Raw genomic sequence first — 22,581 nt, 5'->3', positions numbered from 1 at the left:
ACATTTCCTCACTACTACACAAAGTGCAATAGATGTAGAAGAAAAAAGTGTTATACACCAATATCAATGTAACGGTTTATTTGAACTTCTGAAAATATCAAAGCCCTACAAATGTTGGAGCCGTACAAATGTCGGTACCGGTGTGGTGTGACTGTCATAAATGACACTCGGTCGCCATTGTGAATGTATTAATTTCCTCAAAAACTGGAAAAGACGGAAAGATCTTTTGTGCGACAAAACTGTGGGTTTTGAAAAGGCTATTCATTTGAGGGGTCAATTGTACAAATTGGTTGAACGAATCAAAAGTTATTATCAAATTTGCTATTTCTGCTTAAAATAACATTTAAGGTACGTGTTTGCACACATACACATATTTTGATTCTCAAGCGACGCTTTGCCATCAAGCTGACGCTTGACATTCTGTTTTCTTTTGCGATAGGTGCGTCGGATGCCAAATCCCCGGTTTTTAACAATTCTACATTTTACCAGAGTGCAGAGCTAAACTTTACAAATAAAAAGTGAATCCAAAGGTGCTACAACATTTCCTAGGTATTAAGTGATTTGCGAGCTAACCAAAAAGTTCTATACTGGGAAAATATTTGTTCTTCTTTTCAGTACTTTAACAAGTACAATTCATCTATAACAATAGAATGAGCAAACGACGCAGGATGAGCTCTTTACAGGATGAGGAGCTGAGTGAAGAGGATGTTTCGCCAGAACAGAGCCCCTTACCTGCCACGACAAGAAAAAGAAAAAGACTTGATCCGGTAAGAAAACAACGCATCCATCCCCGTTCCATGACTCGTAAGAGTATGTCCTTATTTCTTTTTAATAGATGGAGCAATGCCAGCAATTATACGAATCGATACGGAATTTTAAAAAAGAAGACGGCACCACGCTATGCGATACATTCATTCGAGCTCCAAAACGACGACAAGAACCTTCGTACTACGAAGTCGTAGCTAACCCCATAGATCTGCTCAGAGTGCAGCAAAAATTGAAAACCGACTCATATGATGATGTAGAAGATCTTGCTGCTGATATTGAACTCATCGTAAACAATGCCAAAGCATTTTACAAACCGGATTCCACCGAATATCAGGATGCGTGCCAGTTGCTGGCCATGTTCAACACAAACAAGAAACGTATCGTAGAGAATCAACAAGATGAAACATATGTGGAAATAAAACCACGAAAGATAACTCGTCCACGAAAGTCCATCACCGTCGAAGAGGATGAGACTGATGAAGGATCGGATTTGGATCCTTACGAGGAGCTTTTCGCCGCCGTCATGACTGCTACAGACCCGTTGGATAATCATGAGCTATACCCTATGTTCCAGCTACTACCGTCAAAAAAATTATACCCAGGGTATTACGATATAATTGATCATCCGATTGATCTGAAATTCATTGCTACGAAAATTCAAACCAGTGCCTATTCAAGCCTCAATGAAATGGAAAAGGATTTATTGCAAATGATTAAAAATGCCTGTACTTTCAACGAACCGGGATCGCAAATCTATAAAGATGCGAAAATGTTGAAAAAAACGTTCATTGCACGGAAGGCTGACATTGAATCGGGAAGGTATCGTAAACCTACTATGAAACGTCCACGTACCGCTTCCAGTGCGGCAGTAGCGGCTCTGAAGGAAGAAATAGAAAGTTCGGACGACGATTTGGACGATTCGATGGAAACCGATGGTGACGGACCGCTTTGGCAACTATTTGATCAATTATATAACACGGCTAATACTAACGGTACGTACATGATAAAGGTCATTATTTAATATATCCTGTTCTGTTTTGCATCGGGTTTCATTCGCAATTTTCTTATATTTTTTTTTATTTATTTTTCATATTTTTGCCATTTTGTGTTACATTCTTACTTTTTATCGCATATGTGTTCCTTCACGTTGTATGTTGAATGAATTCAAATAGATCCCAATGCTGTAGGTGCACCACTGGGCGAATCATTTTGGAAGCTACCAAACAGACGCTTCCATCCGGAATACTATACGTTGATTAAAAAGCCAATATCGATGGCACAAGTTCGTAACAAACTGAAGAAGGGTATGTACGCGCACATAACGGACTTGACTGCAGATTTGTATTTGATGCTTGATAATGCCAAGAAAGCAAATCCATCGAACAGCAAAATTCATAAGGTAAATTGATTAACAGAACATCTTTCAGTAAATGAAGTATGATTTACATGAGTCAATCTTTTTCCAGGACGCAATGAAAATGCAGAAAATTCTCAACCAAAAGCTAGTCGACTCTGGTGCCGATTTGGAAGAGAGTGACGAAGAAGACGAAGGAAATGACAGCGATTCATCTACGCCCACCGCTTCTCGTAAACGGGGTCGTGTAGCCCGCGATGGTGGGCTAACCAGCGCATCGCTTGCCAAATCGAATCGTGCAATCGCAATGTCTTCTTTGAAGAAGAAGCTACTTTCTTTACATGAATATCTCGTCGACTACACACACGACGATCGTCAGCCGATGGGTTTGTTCATGGAAAAGCCATCGAAGAAGTTGTATCCCGATTATTATCAAGTGATTCAACATCCAATCGATATGACGACAATAGAAAACAACATCAAGGCGGATCGTTATGGTACGATTGATGATATTGTAGGCGATTATCGCCTCATGTTTTCCAATTGTCGAAAGTACAACGAAGAAGGATCTATGATATATGAAGATGCGAATATACTCGAAAAGGCATTGAATGAAAAGCTGAAGGAGTTTTCGGGAATCAACAAAAAACTCAATCTGACGGCAAAAATGTAGGTATTCTTAAAACGATCTCATATCCCGGTTAAAAAGCGTATCGATATTTAAAACCACTTTACATTTCAGCGTGAAACCGATACGAAAGAGTACTTCAACTCCGTTGGAAGCAAAACTAAAGCAAATGTACGATACAATTCGTGAATACAGGGAACCGAAACAAAATCGCCAACTGTCGTTCATTTTCATGAAGTTGCCATCTAAAAACGTAAGTTATTCTTTGTACTCACCACCGTGCCGTTTTGTATATTGTGATTTCAATCCCATTGCAGGAATATCCGGATTACTATGATATTATTAAAACCCCGATTGATATTGAAAAAATCGAGAAAAAACTCAGACAACAGGTTTATGAAAGTGTAGAAGATATGGCGACGGATTTCATGCTCATGTTCGAAAACGCCTGCAAGTACAACGAACCGGATTCTCAAATATACAAAGATTCTCTGTGTTTGCAACAACTGCTGATCCAAACGAAGCAATCCTTGCGCAACGAGGAAACAGTTCCAAATGTGCAGCAGGCCGTGCAAGAACTATTACTGTCCTTATTTACTACATTTTATAATTACCAGGATGAAGAGGGAAGATGTTATTCCGATTCGTTGGCGGAACTATCGGAATATGACGAATGTGATGGCAGCAGGTAATTTCCACAAGTGCAAATGTTCATAAAGCATTTTTTATTCAATGAGTTCTCCGTTTTAGGGTTAGAGCGATCTCCTTGGATCTGATTAAACGTCGACTAGACAAAGGGCTGTATAAACGATTGGACACTTTTCAGGAAGATATTTTCAGTTGTCTTGAACGAGCTCGTCGGCTCAGTAGGACCGATTCGCAAGTATTTGAAGACTCTATTGAACTTCAGTCATTTTTCATTAAAAAGCGCGATGACCTGTGCCAGAACGGCCAAGTGCTAGAATCACCTGCACTCAGTTACAATGCGATGCATCTTAGCGCGGCGGTAGAGTCTTTGCGTCAGACCAAACTTTTACAGGAAGAAGAAGCAGATACTGATAGCGATGCGGTGGTAAGTTTTCGATTTGTTTATTTCTCGTCGAAATACAATTTTAAGCACTACTATATGTTCACGACAGCAACCCTCCCAAGGTGAGAGTATGACGATTGACCAAAAGGTGTTTTCTCCGGGAGATTTTGTATACATCGACTTACCGGAAAACAAAAGTATGTACATTTATATTTCATTGCATAATAATGCTTAGTTAAAAAATACTAACGTATGATTCCCTTCCATAGTTCCTGGAGTTATGTTCATCGAACGGCTTTGGGCGACTGCTGATAACATTAAAATGATGAACGGTATCATGCTTTTGAGGCCTTACGAAACGTTTCACGTTCAAAGCCGAAAATTTATGGAACAAGAACTCTTCAAAAGTGACCAACGAGTTGAGGTTCCTTTATCCAAGGCACTGAACAAATGTTTTGTAATGCACGTGCGTGACTACGTTAAGATGAAACCGGAAGGTTTTGCGAACAAGGATGTATTCGTGTGCGAATCACGATACAGTTCCAAGGCGAGATCCTTTAAAAAATTGAAGACGTGGAATCTAACCCGAGCCAATGATCCGGTGAAACTGATACTAAGAGAAACACCTCTTGAGGTAAAGCGTGTTATGTCCGTGTTCAAGGAGCGTGTTGAGAAGCACAAGGAGGAACTATCTGAGCTTCAACTGCAAGAAGCCATCCCGGAAAAAGAAAAACCAAATGTTGTCATTTACATGAATGGAGCTGAAGATGGCAACATTTACTACGAGCAATACAATACAGTTTGTGGAGGTCTGGTTAAAACCGGTGATTACGTGTACGTTGCAACGGAGTCGGGAAAGCAATCTATTTCTCAAATAACATCGATTTGGGAAACCCGAGAGTAAGAACTCTTTTTTGCCTCTTTAGCATGTGTGTTGTAGAATAATGTTAATGAGTTGTTAATGTTGCAGTGGAAAATCATTGTTCCGCGGGCCATGGCTTCTTACACCACCGGAAGTTCCCGGGGCGACGCATCGTTTGTTTTACCGCCAAGAAGTTTTGCTATCTACAGTTCAAGAAACGACTTCCACAGTGGCGATTGTTGGTCGTTGCGCAGTTCTCGATCTGAATGAATACATCAGTAGTAAGTAAATTAAAATACAAATACCCGTGATCAATTATAAATTTTCAATTGATTCCATTGTTTATCAGGACGTCCAACGGAAATCGCTGAGGCGGATGTCTACATGTGTGATTCCATTTTTGATGAGTATAAAAAACTGATCAGGAAAATTGTGGCTCCTTCTGGGCTACGCAAATTCACCCATAGTCAGATGGTAACTACTGATGAAGTTTATCATTTTAGACGCCCAATCAATCCACCAAAGGTATGCGAAGAGTTGCTTTTTTTACAATTCCGTCAATATGATTATTGTTACATTTTTTTAGGTTACCTGTGGTGAGATTATGACCGTTCCTGATAACAACAAACAAATCACCTCATGTGATCTTATGGTATGTATGTTTTGTGTTTGTTTTTCATGTAGTCAAATGTAGATACTAATGACTTGAAAACGCATCTTTTAGTATACTATAGAGGTAACTAACATAACTTTATTTGAGTGATGTTTTATGTTTGTATATATGAAACATTATGGACGGGCAATGTAGAGATGAATATCCGCATACATAAACTACCCTGCTGAAATAGGAGAGATCTATTTGTCTGATACTTGACTTTAAAAAGATTAAAATTGTATCATATTCAACTGACAAACAAATTGGCACATTAGAAAAATTCTATTCACTAAGATTCAGATTGGAAATTTATTTTAAGTTTCTTTAAACTAATTTCTTACTTCGTCATTCAATTGATGCAACCAAATTCACCCAAGCTAACAACTATTTTTCATCAGATAACGGCGTAATATTTAGTTTATTCGATATGAAAAACGATTCTAACAAAGTTACAACAGTAAACAAAATAATATTATATAATTTGAAACTAAAACAAGTAAAACCGTCGTTGCGAAAACTATCATTATACACTTGTGGTGTTGTGTCCACCTGAATCTTACAGGACATGAAGGACGAGTTTGGCATTATCGATGACTCAGTCGATGGTCCTCCCTCGATTGGTTCGGACACTGCTCCAACGGCGTCGCCACTTCCCTCGCACACGGTCAATATCAGCACCCCATCGATGACCACCAAAAAGGCCTCCAAACCAGGCAAAAAGCTTGTGACCGGTTACATACTATACTCTAGTGAACACCGGAGAACTACCTGTGCCAGTAATCCGGATGCAACCTTTGGCGAGGTGTCGCGTATCGTCGGAAATGAGTGGCGCAATTTAAGCGAACAGGAGAAAGCTGTTTGGGAGCAACGAGCTATCAAGATAAACGAAGAAAGTGCAGCCAAGTACGCAGCAGAAATGGGTGAAACAAGCTGCCCCAGTCCAACCACCATTAAGACTGATGGTACAGTCGTACAGGACATCATGGCCAATCATGTACGGTGTTTTTTCGTTGTTTTATGTACTTTTTCTTCTACTACCCATTTCCATAAGCGTTTCATATTGTGATAGACTTTCATTTCAACACTACTTTTGATACAATTTACAAACAGTATATTTGTGTGTATCATAAGGCAGTAAGAGCTCTCACTTTTTATTTTATAATCACGTAACATGTAATGCGATTGACTGAAATAACCATTTTTGTCTCGTTTTCTCCACCCTATGCGTTTTGCTTCATTTTGTAGGTGTACGAGTGTTGCTGGGATAAATGCGATTATCAGTTTGAAGATCCGGCGGAATGTTTTGATCATTGCATTGCAGAAGGTTCGGGATGCGTCTACAAAACATTTATGACTCCAACCGAACAAGAGTTTATTTGCATCTGGAGAGGTTGTGTACGTCTTCGACGTAATATGCCACCGTTTCCTAGCATCACCCGGCTTGTGAAACATGTTAAAGAGGTGCATCTTACCAAAAGCACCAGCAAGCTTGTACAGCCTCAAGACCGTAGCAAAAACTATGTCCTTTCCAAGCGTCAATCAGTGATGGGTCAAGTGGCTACAAATAACACTTCCAGCATGAACATCAGTAGCAATAATGCGTACACAAATAACTCGGCCATGATCACGCTGCAGCCGATGGGTAACATTCAAAACTTAAGTGTGAATTCAAGCGGCATGAATACAATGCCAGTTCAGTCGCATAACGCACTAGTCGGAGGAACTGGCCAGGTGCAAACGATGCAACAACAGCAACAGATGACAGCAGCTTCCGGAACTGGTGTAGCTTCGCAACCAAGCAATTCGATTCCTTCGTCTTACTTTAGCTGTAAGTGTTTAGTCTATATCATTTGTATCACTTGCACTTCGTTGCGTAATGAGCACTTTGTAAACTTTTTAGATGTTTCCACCCCGCCCGCCGAACCCTTGTTCGTCACGGTACCGCCTCGACCACAGCGAGTATTACATTCGGAAGCCTATATAAAGTACATAGAAGGACTTCAGCAAAAATCGACCTACGTTACGCCTTGGCAAAAGACGCTTACGGCGACAAAGGAGACTGTTCCTATCACAGACGCCAACCGACTTCCTACCCATTGGCTAGGGAAGCGCGCTCGAGATCGTCCGGAAGCTGTTGTCGATGCCTTATGGCAGTTGAGAAATTTCATGATGAAGGAAGTAATCCAATTCGATAAATTTTAAGATTTCATATGCTGGCCTGCGTAGCCTGAAATATTTTTTGCTTTTTATTTTAATTTTTGATCATTAAAAAAATCATAGATACTATAACTAAACACTGTTAATCAGTTTCATCTGTATGTACAATAAGAAACTAAAGCTTCGATGGTGTGGCCTGGTTCCAATTCAGTGTTTCGCTGATTTCTACAACCTCTTTAGCACATCCCCAACACAGTGTAACACCACAGCCTCCATGTCCATAGTTGTGAATTATAGGGATCGTACCGGTTCCGTTCACTGCAACGAAAATAAGGAAAAGGAGATTCAAGATCAAACCATGTTTTACGTTACCAATCGGACATCTTTTGATGCTGCTATTTTCAAACGTTCCCACGAATGGAATAATCTTTATCAGCGTCCTTTTACTTATCAGTAAAAATAGTGGAAAAGTTTCTGTCCGTCTTCAGTGTTAGTTTCTCAGAACACATATGTAATGTGTTTGTAAATACATGAATCTTTATCGCGCGCAGTTATTGAATGTTTGTTATCAGTTATGTTTCTATGAGCGAAAGATTTAATATTAAAAAAAAAATTGCAATCCTCACCCATTTGATAGTGTTCCAGCTCCAGTCGTACGCTTTCTCGTCCGGGCCGCAAGCCGACCCACTCTCCAGTAATTTTAGCATTTTTAAGACTGGGAAGCTTCCGCTCACATCCATCGAAGATAAACCGACTGTCTTCTTGGCTGACGTTCCGATTGAAGTCGTTCATCTGGTGAGTACCGCCTAGTATAACTGTCTCACTACTGTAAAAACAAATAATTAAGAACAACTAAAAATCATCCCGTAAGGAGCCATAAATTGTTTAAAAAAGCTTGTGCAACTATCAAAATTATTAATTTAGAAGTAGAACAGTGTTCAACAATCATGTATGAATTGTAAATAACACAAACAGAATATGATCCTGGAACAATCGTCCAGTATCTAATGCATGTTATGGATTGTTTGCAATCGATGAAATGCATATGCATAGTGCATAGCCATAGCTCCATTATAGTAGGCTATGGCTAGTTTCAAACATACTTAGGAATGATGTAATTGCCATCGTCACTGTCGTCCAGAATGACTTCATATATCCATGGTGCGCTCACACGAGCCACCTGTCCGCGAATAGGTAGCATCGCGTCATCTTTCGCCAATTCCAGTGACCCTAAGCCACTGCAGTTTACAATAAGATCCACTTTTCGGCCGATAAGATCGGCGTCAAAACCCGTAACCTTCGCTTTGATGAATTTCCCACCGACGGTAAGAAAGCGACTAAACAAGTACGGCAATAAACCCGATGGTTCGCAGGTGAACGTTGCAAAATGATAACCACCGGTGTACCGGCGACCATGCTCGTTACTGAGACGCTTTAGCTCTGGTTCGGCTATTTTCTGGCAACCGAAAACGATGCTCTTCCACGAGGGTTCAGCGTAACCGTCCGGATCCGTCGTTAACCGCATGCATGGCTGTAGGCAGACACCGATTTTACCAGCTAAACCGTGCCTCCATAGCTCGTGGAAAAAGATGTGTGTTTCGCTTGACCATTTGCTGTAAATTGAAACGAGGAATAGTGATTACAATTTGTACTAATAAACACGTTCACTTCTACATTGAGCATTACGGATTTTAAAAATTGTACGAGTTCACCAAACGTGTCTCGGTGAAAGATTTATAAATGCTTACACTATTTTGTGATCCGGTGTTTTACCACAGTAGTAAGGACCCCAGAGTCCAGCGGATCCATCCCCGGTGGTATTGGGGCTTACTTCATCGGATATCAGAGTTACATTCGCGAGATTGTAGTATCGTTCCGCCAACTGCACAGCTACAGAAAGACCATTTACACCAGCTCCAATCACTACAATTTGCTTCATTTTGGACAAGCTCTTGAAATGAGTATTTTCCAACAACAAACCTAGCAGTGGTCAATCCGATCGTGCTCACTACACTAATCGACCAGCAAAGCGTGAGGCGTATTTTAAATTCGATCCTCTTCGACCTTATCACCAGTAGTGCTGTGGATCGACTCTGTATGCCATTGGCAACTTCTTGAATGTTTACCTCTCTCTGATAAGGTTCAGCATGGTATTAACAACATTTTGATTAGCTAAAGATCAGCAGGAACACAAATATACCTAGAGCAATTGTTCAACCAACGGACATACACACATGTAGCGAACAACTTACCGACAAACTCTATCTTTCTTTAAGATCATGTATTGCTTGCAACATACTAGATGGGTTTATTAGTAATCTTTACGTAAATAGTACAAGTGCATTCACTTTGTCCGAGTGTCATAACTTCGACTCGACGGTGGAACCCAGTTCCCGTTCTACGAGATGAACAACTTCTCCTGCGCATCCCCAAGCCAGGGTGATGCCTGCACCACCGTGTCCATAGTTGTGCACAAGAAGGGATGCTTGTTTGCCATGTTTTCCTAAAAAAAAATATTAATTTTAATTTCAATTCGCTCACTTTCCACCGTCGTCCATCTCACCATCAAAAAGGTAAACGTTTTCCATTTCTACACGCACTCCAGTTGATCGCACTGGACGTAGTCCAACCGCGTCCTTCAGTAGGCGAGCTTCACGCAACGAAGGTACTATAGCTGTACAGTTCGTCCTGATCATATATCGATCCACTGGACAGGGGCGTGTGCGAGTACTTTTTTGTTTCGTGCCACCAAGCGTTACCGTATCCGTGTTCGGAATAATGTAGCATTCATCGTTTGCAAAGGAATGAAACACTCCTTCCGCTTTCACCTTTTGCACTTGTCCACGAATGGGCCCGAGGTCGGTATCGCCGACAACACTCTGGGCACCCAAGCCCAAACAGTTAATTATGATTGCGTTGGAATTTATGTTTAATCTAGTTAAACAACGCAAGCTTTCCAACCGTTCTGTCCTGAACTGGGCGTTGCGTGCGGACAAAATTTTACGATAGTGGCTCATTATCCTTGTGGGCTCGCATGTAAACGTTACGTATGATATAGCCGTACGATACATGTTTTGGCCAAGCTTGTGTCCGAGAAGTTCCGCATGTTCTGGCTGCAAATGGTGGGTTTGGAAACCAAATACAATATTATGCCACCACGGTGTAGTTTCTTCTTCGGCTGTGAATAGCTCCACCACCGGCACAAGACATAAGCCGCACTTTTCTGCATGCCCACTACGCCAAAGTTGATGCATGTACGTATGTGTATCCTTTGCCCACTTTCTGAAACAAATATAGTTTATATTTTAAGTAACGCGATAAGAGCTACCTTTCCATGAGGCGGTGCACATACCTACAGGTTGTTTCAGGCGTGTTACCTAATGCATAAGGACCCCACAGTCCGGCAGCAACATCGCTTGTTGTGTGTGGGCTAAAATGTTCACCGATAATATGCAAAGAAGCATCCGGATACTTCTCCGACAGCCGCACTGCACACGATAAGCCAATAATGCCTCCTCCTAAGATTACAAACTGGGGTTGTTTCATGTTAGCACTAAGCTGTTGCTTCATGCGGAAGAACAACTCGCTTGTGCATGTCACAATGAAAGCACGATGCGTGAATACAGGGTGTGTTTAAGTCAGCTGACTATTTTCGCAGGCGATAGCTTATCGCATATTGTTTTACAATCGAATACGAGGTTCTTTGATTGGTTATTCAACGAGATAAGGAGCAGCTGTTACACTGGAAGCTCAACCTATGTTTTAAAAGCTGATGCTGCAGTGGCATATGATTTTTCATATAATTATTATTTTTTTAGCATGGGTGGCGCAAGGAAACACCGATTTATAATGTACTGCCATTCGGTACATAGGATATCGTGCAAACAAAAGAAAATAGAAAAACTTAATAGTAAAGATAGTTCCAGGCGAATAGTGACAAATTTATTCTTTACTAGCTGATTAACCCGATTTCATCCGGGTAGAAAGACAATTTCAAACGAAAGACTGTTTTCATTCAGTATCTTGAGTTTTACATTATTAAGATTGTTGGACGTTTCACACTGAAAGTTGGCTTTCTTATAATTATGTTTGGTGTAAATTGATTAGATCGATTTTGTGTGATTGAGAAAATTTGTAGGAGAAGATAAAAGAAGTCTGAGGTGAGATTGGCACTCAAATTGTGACCATTCGATTTAGTGACCCCAAATACTACGAAAATGATACCCATATTGCATTTTAACCATTGTTGAGCTATAGGGGTAAGATGGTAGCCCCTTTCATCCTTTCCTGTACATGGATGAAATTTTATTACATGATGGCTACATATTTAAGTAGTATGTGTATCAATTTTTTAAAAAACCCATTCCAAAATTGTTGAATTATTATTTTTCATCATTTCAGGGGATAGATGTTCGGAAGGGGGAAAGGGAAGGAAGTCATTCGACAGGATAAAAAAAAAGCTACACTCCAGCCAAGTTTGGTACACATAGACTCAGTAGATTTTGCGTTGCATACATGTAATAAGAATTAAAGCTTTTTGTTTTCAGCATTGCTATTGTTTTTCTGAAGAGGAGGAGGGTAAAGGGAGTCTGGGCTGAGATTGAACATTAAGAGCGAGGCCATTCGATTTAGAGACCACAAATACCACGAAATTGATACCCATATTGTATTTTCACCATTTTTGAGGTATGGGATATTATGAGAGCTCCTCTTTCCCCTTCCCCTAGAAAGATAAAATTTTAAACCATGGTATGTCCCTATGTGAGAGGTATGTGTACCAATTTTTATGAAAATCCAATCAATAATGGATGAGTTATAATTGTTTTTCATTAATTTTAGAGGGTAGGTGTTGGGGAGGGGTAAGGAGGATTGGAGATATAAACAAAAGAAGTTCAGTTCATTCAACCCTGGAAAATTAGTTACCTTCCTGCCAAGTTTGGTGTAAATCGGCCCGGTAGATTTTGCGTGATGCGATCACATACATATATATATATATATACAGACAACGGTGACTTTTATATTTATTCTTTATTAGCACAGTTAAATTAACATTTCCTAAAAATGTGGATATTGCATTCTAGCTTGCTAACTTAATATTAGGTTCAATAGTTCTATATTTTGCCTAAAGATGATAGCAAAATCGACTCAAATACATATTACATTTAATTAGAGACATTTTAGCGCGTTTCAATCCGTGTCGAAGCAGTGTCGGTTATTTTATTTATGTTTTTTCTGATTATTGTGGTAGGTCTGTACGTAGAATTTTAAAAATAGTACCAGTACGAAGATGGCCTGCAGTAATCCGTAGCAGAGCCAAAACGTTGGAAATTCACAATTGCCGCTCACCAGCGGCTGCCCAAAGTGAATCGCCAAGTAAACGAATTGCACAAGCTGCAATCGGGTTAGATAGTTCTTCCACCATATGTTCGTCGATCCCAGCGACGCTAGGAAGTAGTAAAAGTACATTACCGTGTGGACTAATGTGTTCCACAAGCCCAACATCAGCGCGTGCCCACCTGGTACAAAAACGAGCCCGCAATACGCAGTTACAACCATTACTGAATGGTGATAAACGTGTAAAAAGGATACGTGTGATTGTTTCTTTCGCAATACAAAGAATGCTGTGTCGATCAAGTCGAAAATTTTAAGAAGAAAGTAAGCGTAACTTATGTAGACTTCGTCCAATCCAGCGGTTGATGTCGAGAAATCGATCGACTGACAGCGGAACGAAAAACGATCGTATACTATGAACACATTGTAGCACTGTAAATAGATAAGTTAGCATCGTAAAAAGAGGCTGCGTAGCTTTAAGATCAATGGATTAGTATCGCTACTACTTACAATTTTTATAAAAACCGCACCATTAGCTAGCATTTGAATCATGTTGTATGCTTGGATTATGTTTAATAGATCATAAGCCTTTTTTTTGTTCATGCGTCGTGGGCCGTATATTAGTACGAAGTATAGATATACTGCAATGATTCCCAATACGGTAAGGGGTGAGTCGGCTAACGGAAGATGCATACTGCGCACATCTAGGAATAATATTATTTTAATAATGTACAAATCAATACCGAGTGCAACTGCCTTACCTCTATTTTTGTTGAACCAATTTTGGGAGTTTTCGAATAACGCAGGTACTGCTGACAACATTTTGAAGTATATTGTAAAATCCAATAAACTGTAAAGTTTGCCGATGCAATATATCAAGCTACCGATTCACGATACTACGAACGTTAGGAATGTGGTGCTGGAAGTACGGAGGGTCAATTTTATTTTCAATTATTCCTTTCGATTAATATCAGCAATCACTGCATTTGCGATACCAGTCACTGTAGTTATGGTAAAATCACTGACCACTGCCAACACAGAGCGGGGCATTTTTAAACCAATTCCTCCCTTGTACTCGCATGCATGTTGAAAGCAGGTCGCTTTCGATAAGTCTACTACCAATTGCAGCAAATTAAAACGGTTTGCCCAAGCATTTGCAAACGAAAGTGAATGCACCGTAGGTCGAACCATAGCTTATAATCGATTTCGTACCTGCAGCGGCTACAATGTAATTAAAATTTTTTGACTACTGCATAGAGTTCTATTCTTCCAAAGCGACAGGAAAATTATTGCTGATATTTTTCATATGAATTGATTTACTACTTACTACTTTTTTTTTAATACTTTCTTCAACTCTCCATCGTTGTCCAAATATAATCACGCTAATACGACCGTTTACGTAATATTTGAAACTTGAAACGACGTCAATATTTTTCCTTTATTTTAGTGTCATTGCCATGGATAAGTGTATGGCCAAACCTCTAGTAACCCGTAAATGAGCGTGACCATTATCGAGGTCAAAGGAGAAGAAGACCGATGGATGATGAATGACATGGATGAAAATCCATATTGTTGTGTATACAATCACTAGTTTTAACTATCCTGGTTATCTCAGGAAATACATGGCCAAGGACAAAAATGTACACGGCATGGTGTAAATTTCTGTTCCATCCAATGAGCACTTAACATTTGTTTTAATGAAAACCACAAAAAGGCTCAAAAACGAGTACATAAAAGTATCCGTACATGATGTATGTTTTCTGCAAATAAGTTGCATTCAATGCTTGATGTGGCCTTTATTTGCTATAATTATAGCCAACAAACACCAACGCATCATATTACCAGATTTTATTTCAAATTATGTTGGACTTTTGTTATGTTCTCCATAACATTTCTATAGAGTTCTACTAAGATCATGTTAATGTCCCGTTGATGGCAAATCTACGCATCTCTTAACACACGTTTCATAAGGTTCAATTCCTGAGACTTTGGGACATTTGTACGGCCTCACACACTGTTGGATAATACGATCATAGTGCTAGAAATCATATACTTACTCAGAGTAAATATTGTTGAAGATCCAAAGATTTCTCCAGTTATGGTTCATCCAGTTTAATCAGTGACAATTGGCAAGCTGCCCAATTTAACCATGTCCCGCAACATCATGGCACAACCACTCCATTTTACAGTTAAAACAATGTTGCTTATGTTAATGGTTCTCTTTTTCTACTCTGTTTGCCTCAGTAATGCACAGTATAAGACGTGCATTTGTGCGATATAAATCTAATTTCCGAAGAACCTTCTTAACAGTTTCATTTCCAATAATATAACTTATGATCTAGAAACTCCATTTACCAAACCTAAGAAGTCCAAGTGTGGAGCTCTTAATGACTTTTCGAGCGATCACCCTTTTATTACGATTAAACAAAAACGTCCTTTCGCAGGGCTTTGCCTGGTTGCCCTTACAATATATGCGAAAAAATAGTTCTCTGACCGGTGCACTTGTTTACACTTTTCAATAAACATTTCATGATAAATAATTATATTTAGTTGCGTATTCGGTTAAGAAAGTCGGGTGTACGAATACTTTTTTTTGTCATCGGTTTTAAGCCTTTTTGTGGGTTTCTATAAAACATAGTGAACTAATCGTAACATATTTGAAACATTAAGTAATGATTGAATAGTACATCAGTTTTACAATATGCTGTTTAATTTTGTTCCAGTTATCCACTGGTTTTGTCATATATCCACTGAGATAACCAGGCTTGAAGTTAAAATTGGTAACTGTATGGATACTTTCTTGCCTGTACATAATAAAGTTACAACACAAATAACGAATCTCATAAATTAGAGAGAATTTTATTTATATACCTTTTATAACGAGAGTTGATATCATATAACAAGTCATTTTTTAAATAAATCTATATAATTGTAAATAAACATATAATAATAATTAACCCAATAACATGCATTATTGCACATACTTACTTATGTGGCTCTTAGAACATGATAAATTCTAATATTGTAGGTTGTTTACAGAGAAGAGAGTTTACCGAGTCGCATACAGAGAAAACGCTTTTAGGTGTAACATTTTATCCTTCGATCTATTAAACTATTTTATTTTTATTTTGTTTCAAATATGTTTTTATGTAAAAGTCTGCAAATAGAGTGAACATAAACATATTTTGTGTAAAACCAATAAACAATAGTACTTTAGGAAAATCGCAATATCCCCATATGATTGGAATGCCAAAATGCAGCATAAGCAGAGTGAACTGTATCTGTGAAATAGAACCAAAGAAATTACGTTGGAGCCGTCATCTGAATTGAATGCTGCTCTTTGTACATACCAGTTGCAATTGCGTGATATGTTTTTTCCACCACAATGAATTCTTTAGCTCCGGTTTGAAACTCGTGAGGAAGTAATAGAAATACATGACCACATGTACAAAGCTATTAATTAGTCCCAGAAGAGTTGCGTGGCTACCTGTGAGACAGTGAATATAAAAAATATAAGAATAAAATTTAACGTCTTAGTATAGTGTTTGTAATTGCGGTACGAGTGTTCAATTGATTGATTGATTGGCTTCTAAGGGAATCCGAATCCGAATATTTCAAAACATTAGTTTCCACTGAAAAGACTTACCCGCCAAAAATTTTGTAAACACATACGTTGCTACAACCATTCCCGCATGATGATATGTGTGCAAAAATGTAATTTGATTGTATTTTTTTCGAAAAACAAAAAACACCTTTGAAAAAAGGAAGAAAATTAATGTTTCCGTTAGATATCAGATTAGTTCTAGTACATTCTTACCGTATCCAGTAGATCAATAATTTTCGACAAAAAATATAAATAAGTAACAAATATTAGTTTTCGTCTCGAGACACTGTCCTTTTGATTGATGGATTCACACTTCCAACTGTAATCTTCAGCGAAATAAGAATTCAATCCACCTACAATGCCAATGTACAGATTGAGCACAATCTGTATCAAATTATAAATATTCATAACAGTTTTAAGTTGAAAGGGTTTTTGGTTTTCCATTAGACGATGTCCCCAATCGTTGACAAATTTTAGATACAGTACAGTAATCGCCACTATTGGCCATGGTGAACCAAGCAACGGGTAATGTTCCACGCGGGGATCTGCGAAGATAAAGAAGATACAATCACTGATCGAACCCTGTACAATCCTCACTGAAGCACTTAGTTTGCCTACCATTATATTCAGTGAAAAAATAGTTGAATGTTTGATAGATGTTTCGCAACACTAGGGCCATCGCAACTTAAAACTCAATCACGAAATTTTTAATTAAGTTTAATTCTTCCACCAACTTATCGAAACAAAAGACCGCGTGAAGGCAGAATTTAAATTAAATTTCGATCATTAATATTCGCACATTTTCTGTATATTTTTACAACACTGGTTAAACTTTTATTTGTGGATTTATTTATTGGCACTGTTATGGCAACCATATAGTGATGGCTCTTCAAACTAAATCAGCTTTCTCAGGAAAGTTCTATCCTCCTCACGGTTCGATATTGAATGTCCGAGTGTTTAGTTTCCAAGCTGGTTGAAAGTTTACACATAAGCAGAGGGTAGCTAGTTTCACAAATACAATCAAGACATTCGAATTGCTAAACCTCACTTAAAGAACAAACTACCAGCCGGACGAAGCTCCCATGTAGTGTCTATATATAAGCATAAATTAACTGGTGGTGCTGAATGGCCACATGATGTTAATAGGGCGATTACACAAACTTTTCATTGTTTGCTTAAACTTATTGGACAACCAACGATGTTAATGCTTAACTTGTGCTATTATATTTTACTAGAACTACTTCATAGCTTCTTGTTGCAATGGATTTGAATTTAGATGTAGGACACCTGGGTTATGTAGCGTAGAAGCAAATCAATTCCATTGGTCATTGGTCACCGAATGTGGTGAAAGAGTTGTTTCATGAGAGAGTTCTTCTGGCCCCCGTTTCGTAGTTCACGCCATGCTCTGCTCTTGGTATTCGTATGCATAAAGAAACAATTTAACCGGGTTGAAGTACCGTGTAAATTAAATAGCATGATAAGCATAAGGTTCTGTAATGAGATGCTTAATTAACAATTTAGGTAATATATTTTTATCTTTACAAAAACAGTTTCCAACGGATATTTAACGTGATTGAAATAACATGCCGTTTTGACTTTTCCGTATTTTACAAATTTTGTAGAAATACTGTCTTTATGTGTTTAAGCCGTTACTTTTGTAACGTTTAATTCTTGAACAAATTTATTTTGGACCTTGTCCGAAAAACTCAGGGGTGCATTAGCAGATTATACAGAAATGTTGCAATCTACTTCAGTGACTACAGATCTTTCTGCTCATCGCTTTAAATCAAACGTCGAAAATACGAGCTTTCCGCTTGAACTTGCAGGTTGCAGTTTTTTATTATTTGAAACAGTTACAGTTTTTTTTTTAATATTGCCCCCGTATTTTGTACGCATAACAACTGATATGAAGATTGGTTGAGTCGTTGTCCACGCGCTGCTCTTTTTTCCTCAATTGTACCGTTTTTTTAACGGATGTTTTTTTATGTAGACACAATCCCGTATTTGTAGAGCCAACGCCAATAGATGATAAGTCTGTGAGAACAATGGTAGGTACAACTGCTGCTGCATGTGTTTTTTGGCTGGGCTCCAACTTTAATTGGTACAATTGGTCGAGTAGTGTTTGTATCTTCTTACGATTTTCATCACTTAATGTGCTGATGTTCATCGTATGGAAGTTCACCCGACAGTGTGTCTTTAAACAATTCTCCATTAAAATGCGCCAATTACGAGCAGCACTTTCCCTGCAAGTGAAATTACCATGCACTGATCGCAGTTCCAAATACCTTTGACGAACTATTTCGGCTAGATGGTAGCATTGCTGAAGATATTCAAGGTGGCGCTCAATGCTTTCCTTTTGATAGCTACTCAGTATCTTCTGTACACGCTGTCGTCGCGAATGGACACTAACTACAGGTTTCAGTTGAAATACTCTCGAATGATTGTTACTAAGTTGAGCTACGGCTGCACTATGATTTATCGGTTTGTAGCTGTTAGAAACACATCTTCCTCGTAATGGAATATTCGCTTGTGCAGACACGCTGCCACGTGTACCGTAGACTCGTTCTAGACGTGCCCCTTGCACAAGTTCCGAATTACGCTCCGAGCCTTTGTCGGTATACGGATGCCTGTTTTTTGTGTGCAAAGCAGAAATCGATTCAAAGCTTCTTAATAATCTCCTTGTAGTGCATGGTATCCTTTTTAAGTCCGGTGTGTTATTGGCGTCCCTAAGCAAATGGAAATGATCTAGAAGGTGCTCAATTGAAAGGTTTCTTACAATCTGCGAGTGGGTAGTCTGGTGGCCTGTTTGTTGCATTCCGTAGTCCAAACTACATTTCCGTTTGCTGTAAATAAGAAAGGAAAAATTTATATTTAACTTTTGTAGTATCTTACGTGTACCTTTTATAACATTTTATAAATGGTAAAAACACCCTTCACTGGAAAAACCATGCTTACCAAGGAAGTGTTATCGGAGAAATCCTTAATGGTATTCGATCGGGGGTTAACGGCATCTTGGAGCCTCGTTCGTTTGTTATAAGCCTTCGAAGGTCTTTCTCATCAGGGTAGCAAACAAAACACTTCCAATTACGCCGACATAAGCAGATCGCTTTGTCATCACGTTTGAGCAAAACTGGTTTAAACATTCGTCTTATCACCGTATATGGATTATTCGATTTCATATAACTTATAGTATTAGCATCCTTACAGATTTTTTTACGTGCAACACAATTCATAGCATTACCCGAGACATGAAGCGATAATGAATTGCATTCCATTACACCTGTGTTCATTTTCTAGTGTTGTGCTTGAACAGTCCTACGCCGACGAAAAGATACTTCTAACTGAAGGCGAATGGTTTGTGGAAACTGCTTGAGCCACATTCACCTCCCTATTCACCTCCCTATGTACTATAAATTATTATACCCATCAAACCAATCACTAACCACAGCTCTCATTTATATTCAATCGTATTTGCATATCCTAGATTTTGATTTTAATACGTAACAGCTGTTACGTCATGAATTCAGCCATAGAAACTAGACCACGTCGCGTCCTTTTGTCCTCGGCAACTCTGTCCTTAGGCATTTTTCAATAAAATGTGATGAAAAATTCTACCTCAACTCCTACCGTTAACGAAGAATTATTACTTTGTGGCAAATAAACCGTATCCGGAAAATACGACCCAAAAAGACAGGGGCACATAGCAATAATTTTCTAAACGCTTTCTTCAAACTTTACTAGCCTTTGTTCAGAAAACCTACCCCGTCATACCTTCCTTTGTAGATAAACTAATGGTTTGTTCTGATACATGACCAGCTCAATTTTTGAAATGAACAAGGTCGCGGCTGTAGCTTTATTGTGTTGACTTTGAATCGATCTCTCCAATGCTGCTGCACCCTATTTTAAGAAAAAGTAAATGCTTTTTTTTGTTAAACATACTATCTAACTAGTCTAAGACTAGTGTTTAAGGTTTGTGCGAAGTAAAAACAACAATTTATTCAGCTTAACAACACTTCTAAGATAAATAGTTTTGCTCAACCTTTACTTACCGTTTTAACGACTTTCCAATGTAGAGACAGTTATCTCAAAAACAGCTAGAAAGATTTTTAACAACGAAAGGGGTTTTCTTCGATTTTGAATTGTATTCAAAAGTGTTGGTTTCAATTTTTTTTTAATGTACCAACTACGACTAGATACCGATTTTCAGTACGTTATGCTTTCGTCATTTTTCAAGATTTTTCGGAACTGTAAACGGTTTCCGTTTAAAACATTTATTGACTCGATTGCCTTTTTTATGCTTTTTGTAATATTGCTAACTAATTCATTGTTGCTTCACAGCAGCTGCAACAAATAAATGATTTCTTCCGCTACATAATTAGATTATTTTTTTAATGAATTGACCTTGTAGCCGCTGTAGTGTTAATATCGGTCTTTTTAACTCGGTTGTTCGTTCATATTTTCTCGGGAATACAAATACTTTCAAACACTCCTCACGCTAAGATTCTAAAGACTTTATCCGTTGAGATCACAATTTTATACATAATTATTTGATGACATGTCGCAAAGTTTATTTACGCTTTTGAACATTTTCATCAACCCTGTGTTGTACCCTTGTGGAAATTTTCAACTTCACCAAAGACAATTGAGGGTATTACAATTGGGTGCGCGGAAACGATACACTTCTCGACACTGCCCTATACAAAAGGTAAACAACACCTTTGAAAAAAGCGAAAAAATGGCTAGCCGCGTCGTTTCGTTTCCGCTCATCGTCTCGACACGTAGGTGGCGTCGTTTTGGATCGTCGAGACGGCCAGCCATTTTTTCGCTTTTTTCAAAGTGCTGTTTACCTTTTGTATGGGGCAGTGTCGAGAAGTGTATCGTTTCCGCGCACCCAATTATAATACCCTCAAATAACAATACAATACAAACAGGACTTTGAAATTTTATATTTCAGTTTCTCAGATACGCCAGAGCGTTACTCGGGGTCCACACTGCAGCGCGACGTCCCGTTTCAAAAGTAGCCCAGTTTCGGCAGAACAATCGCGCAAGCCAAGCGCGACAGAGGTAGGAGAGTATGTGGAAATATGTATCACATTGGGGCGCAAACTCGGCTAAAATTGTTTATTGAATTTTGAGGTAGTAATGCATAATATTTGTTTAGCTACGTATTTTATGCACCCTGAGTGAGTTTAGCGCTTCCACATTTGAAATTCACTGAAAAAACAAACCTAAACAAACTTTTATGTTCTTTCACTTTTATGTTTATCAGTACACGTAAATTACATAATTATCCATAGACTATATTTACTAGAACGATCACGTACACTTTAAAAACGCAGGTCCTTGGCCTAAAACTTAACGGTACATAAAACAGACGCCACGCGCAGCTCGTCCGTGCCCGATCCTCTCCCGATCCCCAGCCGAAGTCTACTGATCGACGGACGCTGCGCGTTGACCCCGATGGATAGCAGGAACCCACATCAGCTGATAACGGCGAGTTATCAGTGAGTGGCCCAAAGCTTATCCATCGGGTCAGGTCCTATCACAACACAAACATTCCACATCATCTCCTACTTGTTGAAGAGCAGTTTGTTAACGTTTCAGCAGCCGAGAAAACTTTGGTAAAAATATCAATTAAAACGGAGTTTGATAACTGAATTACATTTGTGAAGCCTAAAAATAAGCAGTACAACGAAAAATCCGATGTTTCGTGGAGAATATTGCTCGTTTTGTTCGCGTTTGTGATTCGGTTTGTTTACGTTTTGTACAGCTGTCGGTTTGTTTACGTTTCGAATTGATATTTGACAAGAGCTAGCGCGAAGTCGCGTTTTTCGCTGTTTCTACACTAGCGCGACGTCGCGTTAGCTCTTGTCAAATGTCAATTCGAAACGAAAACAAGCCGACAGCTGGAAAAAACATAAACAAACCGAAACACAAACGCTAAAAAAACGAGCAATATTCTCCACGAAACATCGGATTTTTCGTTGTACTACTTATTTCTAGCCTTCACAAATGTAATTCAGTTATCAAACTCCGTTTTAATTGATATTTTTACCAAAGTTTTTTCAGGAGCCAAAACGTAAACAAACTGCTCTTCAACAAGTAGGAGATGTGGAAATATATACTTCCTACGGCGGGCCAAAATATCGTCGTTGTTTGTTTAAGTTTGTTTTCTCAGTGAATTTCAAATGT

The 22,581-nt window shown here is 38.8% G+C and overlaps 5 protein-coding genes across 7 annotated transcripts; 1 reads left to right on the top strand and 4 right to left on the bottom strand.

The window, feature by feature from the left end:
- Nucleotides 1-210: 210 nt before the first annotated feature.
- Nucleotides 211-7,623, top strand: LOC131259665 (protein polybromo-1). 3 transcript variants are annotated; one of them, XM_058261213.1, is made up of 17 exons: nucleotides 211-348; nucleotides 440-530; nucleotides 616-767; nucleotides 836-1,760; nucleotides 1,956-2,167; nucleotides 2,235-2,791; nucleotides 2,865-3,003; nucleotides 3,068-3,438; nucleotides 3,501-3,822; nucleotides 3,890-3,977; nucleotides 4,050-4,680; nucleotides 4,751-4,923; nucleotides 4,992-5,167; nucleotides 5,229-5,294; nucleotides 5,860-6,291; nucleotides 6,543-7,125; nucleotides 7,198-7,623. In XM_058261213.1, the coding sequence occupies exons 3-17, from the start codon at nucleotides 651-653 to the stop codon at nucleotides 7,497-7,499; spliced, it is 5,094 nt and encodes a 1,697-aa protein (XP_058117196.1). In that variant the 5' UTR covers nucleotides 211-348; nucleotides 440-530; nucleotides 616-650; the 3' UTR covers nucleotides 7,500-7,623. The 3 variants fall into 3 exon arrangements, with proteins under 3 accessions (XP_058117196.1, XP_058117195.1, XP_058117197.1); XM_058261212.1 differs by having other exon boundaries at nucleotides 1,941-2,167; XM_058261214.1 differs by lacking the exon at nucleotides 5,860-6,291 and having other exon boundaries at nucleotides 1,941-2,167.
- Nucleotides 7,624-7,629: 6 nt separating this feature from the next.
- Nucleotides 7,630-9,396, bottom strand: LOC131259678 (D-amino-acid oxidase-like). Its single transcript, XM_058261238.1, has 4 exons — nucleotides 9,203-9,396; nucleotides 8,558-9,067; nucleotides 8,081-8,280; nucleotides 7,630-7,772 (listed from the first exon to the last, which is right to left on the bottom strand). The coding sequence occupies exons 1-4, from the start codon at nucleotides 9,391-9,393 to the stop codon at nucleotides 7,630-7,632; spliced, it is 1,044 nt and encodes a 347-aa protein (XP_058117221.1). The 5' UTR covers nucleotides 9,394-9,396.
- A 418-nt stretch (nucleotides 9,397-9,814) lies between these two features.
- LOC131263274 (D-aspartate oxidase-like) lies at nucleotides 9,815-11,024 on the bottom strand. Its single transcript, XM_058265451.1, has 3 exons — nucleotides 10,807-11,024; nucleotides 10,003-10,736; nucleotides 9,815-9,939 (listed from the first exon to the last, which is right to left on the bottom strand). The coding sequence occupies exons 1-3, from the start codon at nucleotides 11,022-11,024 to the stop codon at nucleotides 9,815-9,817; spliced, it is 1,077 nt and encodes a 358-aa protein (XP_058121434.1).
- A 1,647-nt stretch (nucleotides 11,025-12,671) lies between these two features.
- On the bottom strand, nucleotides 12,672-13,607 carry LOC131263265 (elongation of very long chain fatty acids protein AAEL008004-like). The gene is made up of 3 exons (XM_058265439.1): nucleotides 13,547-13,607; nucleotides 13,296-13,489; nucleotides 12,672-13,217 (listed from the first exon to the last, which is right to left on the bottom strand). The coding sequence occupies exons 1-3, from the start codon at nucleotides 13,605-13,607 to the stop codon at nucleotides 12,672-12,674; spliced, it is 801 nt and encodes a 266-aa protein (XP_058121422.1).
- Nucleotides 13,608-15,892: 2,285 nt separating this feature from the next.
- On the bottom strand, nucleotides 15,893-17,068 carry LOC131263245 (elongation of very long chain fatty acids protein AAEL008004-like). The gene is made up of 5 exons (XM_058265415.1): nucleotides 17,008-17,068; nucleotides 16,603-16,934; nucleotides 16,432-16,537; nucleotides 16,136-16,272; nucleotides 15,893-16,066 (listed from the first exon to the last, which is right to left on the bottom strand). Exons 1-5 carry the CDS (start codon nucleotides 17,066-17,068, stop codon nucleotides 15,893-15,895), a joined length of 810 nt encoding a protein of 269 aa, XP_058121398.1.
- Between the last annotated feature and the right edge of the window lie 5,513 nt (nucleotides 17,069-22,581).

The sequence above is a fragment of the Anopheles coustani genome, chromosome 3, assembly GCF_943734705.1.
Source record: "Anopheles coustani chromosome 3, idAnoCousDA_361_x.2, whole genome shotgun sequence".
Lineage (NCBI taxonomy): Eukaryota > Metazoa > Arthropoda > Insecta > Diptera > Culicidae > Anopheles > Anopheles coustani.
The sequence above is the reverse complement of the archived record's forward strand: the minus strand, read 5'-3'. Positions and strand labels throughout refer to the sequence as shown.